We start from the raw sequence: 7,590 nt of genomic DNA, 5'->3' as shown, positions 1-7,590 counted from the left end.
GCAACAAATGACGTCACAAAAGCCGGAGTGTCACGCTGTCGGATGTCGCGATCCTGGCGGTTGGGCGTAGATGTAGTCTCGAAAAACGCGAGAGAACGGCAGTGTCGCCGTCGTCGCAGCGTCCCAACTCCTGGCTTCTTCCGTGGACTGTCAAGCTTGAGAGCGACCTGCGACAGTACGGGCGCCTGCCACATCGACCACCGCTGCCGCGGTGCCGCCAGGATCGCGACCGGCGACAGTAGGACACTTTTACAACGTCCTCAGGCGGAAATCGAGGAACCAATTTTTTGTACTCACTAAACTCATTAGTTGGAGACGCGTTCCAGTCACCGTACTAAGGGATCATGGAAGACACAATCAAACACAGTGTTGTGACTTCCGCTCTTCTCTGTGTCCTTTATGCCGCTGTTTTGTTTATTCTCATTATGCCTCGACTCGCAGAATTATACACACTTCGCTAAAGGCTAGGAGGTGGTAAAACAATGTACGACTGTTTCAGATCTCATAGAACGCTGAGTAAGCTTTGTCGTCAAGTAATGAGCCCGTACTTACCTGTCTCTTGCTTCTCATTTTTCCAAAAAAGTGAAGGTGACTGCTTCTTTGACGAGTTTTGACAATATTCTTTCTTTATTGAGACATGTGACACTCCACTGTCAGTTAGCTACAGAAGTGAAACACGTAGCGATGAGGAATTCCTACGCAGCTGGTTCGTCCTTCCGGCTAATTCCTCGATGACCCAGATTTGACGTGTTAGTTGATTTTCGATTTCACAAGCGATGACATAAAAAATGCATAGTTTTCTTTTTGTATGCGAGTGAGTGTGTCTGTGTGTGCCCTCATGTGTACTTTTGTCCGTTATGCAGTGCGAAATCAGAGAACCTAAATTATTGATGAATACGTTGCTTGTCTTTTTTTTAGTCTTTCACACTCGGATCAAGTATACATGTTTGGCCCTGGGAGTTCACCACAAAATCACCAGATAACCACCAGAAAACCGATGAAAGGCCATCATGCGATTTCAAATTTATCAACATTTTATATAGCCTCAAAAAATTCTTTTCAGTAAAATTGAGACTCGACATCTCCAAATAATCTAAGGGAAAAACCTGTCATATCTTTGTTACGAAAACACAAGGAAAACAACGTTTGATTAGATAAAAGATTTTGGCACCCAACGTGGGGTGCCACACGTATGTCTTGCATCCGCATGAACAAGGCACTAATGTTGGAAAAGGTAACGTGGGATGTAGTATATTACACTGCAGACGAGGCAAACAACAACAACAACATATCAAAAGAACACTCGCACGCGTGGTGACACGTACAAGTCACGAAATAAAGACAAAAAACAAAACAAAAACTAAGTAAAAAAAAAGGCTCTTCCACGGTACGTTTGTTGCCGAGAAGTGCTCCCTCAACATCGTACGCTGTTGAGGCAGTGAACAGAAGGCACTAGAATTATAACGTCTGAAATAAATAAGGTTAGCGATACTGCACACCACAAAACCGCCCTCACTCAAGGAAGCACTCAGTTCATTCACACCGTTGTGAAGTTTTTCTCAGTAGTGTGAGTACGGAATTGTAAAACATAGATTGATTATGTTCTGCCGACTTTCAACAGATTTTTAGGGCTGAACAATTCCTTTAAAAAAATGGTTCTATTTCATACTGCGTTTGTCGCGTACCACGTACAATTAAATTTAGAAGCTTACGCACATTCGGCTGGTTAGGTTACCGATTAGTAATGCAAAACTATCGGTGCTATCTACTGAAGGTTGAATCTCGATAGTGCTAGTCAAAGATGAACGAACTTACAAAACACTGCTAAATGATCGCGATCATCGAGAAGATTTGTTAAAAAGAAACTACCGGGCAGGAGTGGAAACAGGGGAAAAGAACATGTGTAAAGGCGATTCATAGCTTTATGAAGGTAGACTTATCTATCATAAACCAGCCCGGCTTGCACATTTGATAGCAGCATTAAGAGCTTTGCGTTACTGAAGCACTTATACTGGACAGAATACCAGATAGTTTTGGGAGGGTACATTGGACAATTAATGACTAATCACTGCTCTTTAATGTCAAAAGCCCGTGTGGCGTCATATTCAAATTGTGTAAACAGGTGCAGGAGATCCTTTCAAAGCGCAGTTATTCGCTAATTCATGGACCTTCAAAGCATGCATCGACCCACCGAACCACCGTGAATGTCAAAGGAGAAAGAAAGCTTTGGCAAGTCAACTCCTGGCCATGTTCCAAAGACAACACGGCTTCCGTTGAGCGGGCATCTGGAGCCGAAGACACGCAGTCAAGAGGAAGGTCCCCCCGTCTGACGATGCGGTACTTCGAGGACGTATACCGGGAAGGTGACCGGTATAAAAGGACACGGCGACATAAGTATTCCCTACGGATTTCACAGGAAGTCGGCTGCATGCTTGCATTTTCTACCTGTTGGGGTGCATGGCTAAAGAGTGATTGATTTACATCGATGAAGATGGCGGCAACCTTCGATGTGATGGAGCTACTCTAGGCGCAGCATAATCACCTCAAAGATTCTTGTATGAAGGCTGACAGGTGACGACGACCTTGAAATAATCATTACTCGTGTATATCGTGCGAGATACTATGCTGTTGATTAAATCTGGTCTATTATTTGGCGTTTTGTGTAGGCCGCCTCTATGCAGAGCTGAGATGATTCACCTTCTCGCCATATTTGATTGAACAACGGCTATTCCCAGATATACACTGAGAGTTAAAGAACAATGCATTTTGCGTCTGATTGCCTCACATCAACTGCGAGGTCCAACCAAGCAATAAGTTTAACTTTCAATGTCATCGGGAAAATAGGGTAAGCAATCACACGGAGCGGAACTCTTTGCAGAGGAAAAAAAACAAAAAAACGTGTACATTCTTCATTTCTTTCGAAGCTTGATCTGCTGAAAGAAAACAGAACATCTTGCTCAAGGTTGGCCAGGACTGAAAAGAGGGTTACCGCAACATATCTTTTTTGTACAAGTGGCACCACCGAGATGAGACATAGTGGCGTCTACTGTATGGCTCTGCTGTATGGTACAGTGCTCGAGTTGTCTCCAAACCTTTGTTTTGTTTCAACACAAAGAAGTCTGCACAGAAAATGCATTTGTATTAAAATGGCAACCCATGAGAGCAAAAATGAAGCTCTCGCCTTTACATTTCCTACCTACCGCCTGAATTGGAAAGGTACCGCTAATAGCCCGATCTCACCAGCAATCTTTGTTACACCGCCACTGTCGGCATGCATAGTGGGAGCTGTAGCCCTCCAGCACACGCGATAATCCCGTTGTAGGTCTGTGCGAGCAGAACACGAGGCGGCACGAGCTGTCTCGCGCACTGTCGGCAACTTCCTGTGGACTACAATTATGGCGGCATCAGGCATGCGTGAAACGCTTAGTGAGATCGGTCTATACTAATCTTACACTTCACAATCGGTACACTCTGCAACTGAAGGATACCGTTACAAGCTAGGGACTTGGAGGCAGGGTGCCGATTGTAGCGCTTTCTTCCTTGATTGTTAACTTGAGACTTCTGCTTTTTCATAATGAAAGTTTCACGAGGTGCTGCGAACTCAGTATTTGGCGCCTTGTCTCATCTAGGTGGTGTCGGTACAGGATGGCCAGAAACACCGAACTGTACAGCACGGTGTGCTGAAGAAGTGTGAGCCCCCAAACAGCAACACCAAAGTCCGTTCCAGGCCAATCGAAATGACGATCGAACCCACGTGTCCGACACGGTGACGGAACATCGGAAGAGCACCAAGGGCGGGAGTCGGGAACAGAACTACGGATGCCCTTTCAGAGTTGGAAGTTGTGCATGGAGGTGGAGTATTCGGAGCGGTAGTTGGGCGCCGGTGGTCCCGTCTTTGACCTGGCTGTCCGGTGGGAGTACTCGGAGAACCTTTCCGGGTCGTGAGGCACCGGGGTCAGGCCCCCCGGCTGAGGCATCAGCATCACAGGCTGCAGGTTCATGGACTTGCGGGACGCCGTCGACTGGTTGTCCGCCATGAAGGCGCTGTTCACCTCGCCTGCAAGTTCCAAGGGCAACTTCAGTGGCGCTCCTTTTAGAATCCTATAGAGGAACTTTGCGGCAATTTACGCACAAAACGAACATCTACGATACATTCGAATATGTACTTAGCGATACTAAATGTATTACTACGCGCAAATTTTTATTACAATTAACATTACACTACACCTGCCTGTACCGCACTGTACTGTACTGTACAGATGTACATTATCTAGCTGCCTGTACTGTACTGCACTTGTGATATACATTATATATCTGCCTGCACTTTACTGTGCTGTTTCTGCGATGATATGAATCACTAAACCAAGAACTATGACATCATTTAATTTCAGGCTAGATGCCCGAGCTCATGACTTTTACAGTTGCTTCCCTTTGTGACAGCACTCGCGCAGCCGAAGTGCTTCGTTGCGCAGGAAGCTCGCACTTGTAGCCTTCGAAGCATTCATCTTGAGGCGAAACGAAGCACAGTCGTTTGTATCAAATCTATCAACACTGCAAGTTTTTGCAGCACTCATTAGCATCATGTGATTGCTTGCACATCATGAGGTTTAAGACATTACAATATTAGTCTCGCGAAGAAGAAACAATTTAAAAGGAAGCCAGGGATAACGAGCATTTAGAAAGCACAGGAGAAAATCAGAGTCGCATAAACTTTTCTAGTTATTCGTTGTCGCAAGTGGGTTAAGGATATGAAGAAGGCTCCAGCGTTGGCCTCTCAAACGTGGAGCAATTAGTGAATGTCTTGTTTACTTCATTTTGTTTGTCAGAGTTAGTGGTTGTATCTAGGTTTCAAAGTAATTGAGATGATTCGCTATATTTTGAGGACTATCGACACTAATCGCTTGGGAAGCGGAAATGAAGTAGTGGGAGACCTTGGACGGAAAAGTCGAGCTTTTCATTGCTAGGAATTTGTGAAAAAGTTTGTTTGTCCGCGGATTTTTGTTTACTTCCAACTACCTTCTTAATGGCTTTGTAAGTCTGGATTCCTCTATGTAAATATAAAAAAATAAAGTTTTTCATACGCAGAAAGTAGACAAAGCATGTAGCCAGTAGATATTTAGACGTAAAAAAACCTCGAAATCCCTCGAGCGTTTCAGCATTATATAGACGGAAATTTAGGTAAATCTCTCATTATACGCTTGACAAAGAAGAACAGATCAAGTGGCGCGCCTGCTCCAAACCAACACTTATCCAACGCCATCCAGACTGAACCTGCTTTACCCACAGCTCTACCCCTCACCCACATGCCCAACTGTCAACAGCACCGAGGCACCATCTACCACATGGTCCTGGCCTGCCTGAAACATCCAAAACGACAAGACGCAGCACGGCTTCAAAACCGCCTCAACTCCTAAGAGACGGCCATCAGAGCCTCGGACGCGGAAAATCAACGCCAGCTGGTTATCCTGGCCGATGAGGCGAGCAAGGCCAATGGGACCCCGGACATAGGGGCCACCCCAGGGTGAACACCCGAAGTCATCCTTGATCACCTGAATAAAGTATATTATCTCTCTTTCTCTCTCTCTCTTTGTTTCTCATTGGTTATTTTTTAGGCCTATGATCCTGTCGCATCTGCAGTATATTGTTATATAAACTGTATGGGACATCTGAAAAAAAAAAAAAAAAGGATGACAGAATATATTATGTCACTTTACAGTTGGGGGAAGCTGAGTGCTTCCCCGGGGAAGCATTCGTCCAAAAAATTTTACATTCTAGGGTGCATTTATTTTTCCCGGAGAGTATTCGGAGAACAAATAATTCGAGCGTATTGAAGAGTTTTTAAAATATTAGAATAGATTTATAGCGTTTTTATTCTCACATGTTTAACTTCACGCATAATGGGTTCAGTGTTTCAGGACAGATAACAACTGGAAGCCTATAGCTTAACTGGCCTCCTTCAAAGCTCGTCGATTTACAACTTCAGACAGCTTTCACGAAGGGCATAGCGTGTGCACTTACTTTTTCTAACCTCTGCTTTAAAAATCACGTAAAAATATGTAGAAAGAACTCGAAGAAGAAACTTTTAGCGAAGCTTCGAAATAGCAGCAGTTGTTTCTTAACGGTCGTGGTTCCTTCATTCCCTAAGATAGCCAAGTCCTAACTCTTGCGAAACGTCGGCTTTAACTGAGTTTCCTAAGACGATTCCTATTGCCTTATACTTAGCCTCGCTAAACTTGATTTAAGCTTGCAATCGACGGTGGAATAGGCTACAAACGATCGAAGCGAATCTCATGCCGTGCGTGACATTCGGAAGCGACGCAGCGACGCCCGAAACGCGAAATCACAAGGTACGTTCGCAGCACTGGATAGGCTAGAATGGCTCGTGGAATTTCTGTCGTCCATCGTTAGATCAAACTAAGCACAACTAGTATATTTCTTGCGATCTGAGAAAACTGGGACCTTCTGAGACGATCGTGGGGAGCCTTGGACTCTGCTCGCCAACTACGTTTTGGGGCGGTGTGACGTTACCGAAGCTCAGTACCTCCGTGTCCATATCGGGGACTCACCCGTAAACAAGGGACCGAATGGGTTCCGAAACGTGGGAATTCTTTTTATTAAACTTACAGTAAGAATTATTTTTTATCCGCTTCCTAAACAGGCAGAGAGCTGCCCAACCTTTACCTTCACCACTTCTAACCTGCGTATATATTTTAATGTGTTTCGTATTCGTTTTTTTAAATTATTTCCGTGGATTTGACATATTTCTGACAATTTTATAAGCGAATATTGGTTACAAATAACACGTAGGTTTTATTTTGCAAATATCACAAAATTTACCGTTTTTGGTTCGTGGTTACGAGAGAACGCAACGGCAACGCACTCTCCACCAGACAAGAGAACGCAGCTGTGTGGACAACCATCGAGCTGTCATATGGCCTGCCAATAACCGCGAGTGGCCATTGCATGCGCCTGGCTCACCCTTGTAGACGGATCCGTTGGAGATGTACTGGTCCGGCAGCAGCTTGACGTAGCGGGTGCCCAGCACGAAGGCCAGTGCGGCCAGGACGACGCAGTCCGCCACGCCGATGACGGCCAAGATGTAGGCCCAGCGGATGCCGCACTGGCCAGGGTCGTAGTCGCCGGCGTCTGGGCCGCATACGTCGCGCACCACGGACACGTCCCAGCCGGCAGGGAAGGTGAGCACGCCGATCACCATGCACACCGCTGCACGAGAGAAAGCCAGAGTTCCACATGAGTACGTGCGTGTCATCTTGCTATTCAGAAACAAGCACCAGAACAGCCCACGTCCATGAGCTTCCCACCACGAAAGGCTAAAGCCGCGGTCACCCAGCCAATACAACATACAGCAGACAGTCTGCATACACTGTCTACGGCGAGTTTTTTTGTTGTACGAAGTTCCCGTCTATTGGTCTGTCACAATGTCTGCAGAAAACACCTTGTTTCTTGTATGATTATAAAAATTGGCTTGTTTGTATGCTTATACAGCCTAGAACTTGGTCTGCCTCAAAGGGAGGCAGACCAAGTTCTAGGCTGTATAAACACACAAACAACCCAATTTATAATCATACA

General features: G+C 45.4%; 1 protein-coding gene across 1 annotated transcript; it reads right to left on the bottom strand.

Annotated features, from left to right (window-relative positions):
* Positions 1-3,827: 3,827 nt before the first annotated feature.
* Positions 3,828-7,246, bottom strand: LOC8024198 (LHFPL tetraspan subfamily member 4 protein). Its single transcript, XM_002404581.5, has 2 exons — positions 6,979-7,246; positions 3,828-4,057 (listed from the first exon to the last, which is right to left on the bottom strand). Exons 1-2 carry the CDS (start codon positions 7,214-7,216, stop codon positions 3,828-3,830), a joined length of 468 nt encoding a protein of 155 aa, XP_002404625.4. The 5' UTR covers positions 7,217-7,246.
* Between the last annotated feature and the right edge of the window lie 344 nt (positions 7,247-7,590).

This window comes from Ixodes scapularis, unplaced genomic scaffold (assembly GCF_016920785.2).
Source record: "Ixodes scapularis isolate PalLabHiFi unplaced genomic scaffold, ASM1692078v2 PGA_scaffold2__306_contigs__length_199485367, whole genome shotgun sequence".
Lineage (NCBI taxonomy): Eukaryota > Metazoa > Arthropoda > Arachnida > Ixodida > Ixodidae > Ixodes > Ixodes scapularis.
This window is presented reverse-complemented; position numbering and strand designations above follow the sequence as displayed.

Excerpts from the sequence above, each read along its gene's own strand:
- LOC8024198 (XM_002404581.5), bottom strand. The coding sequence starts at position 7,216 with ATGGTGATCGGCGTGCTCACCTTCCCTGCCGGCTGGGACGTGTCCGTG. Across the intron at positions 4,058-6,978 it reads CAACGGATCCGTCTACAAGG|GCGAGGTGAACAGCGCCTTC; the intron begins GTGAGCCAGGCG and ends TGGAACTTGCAG.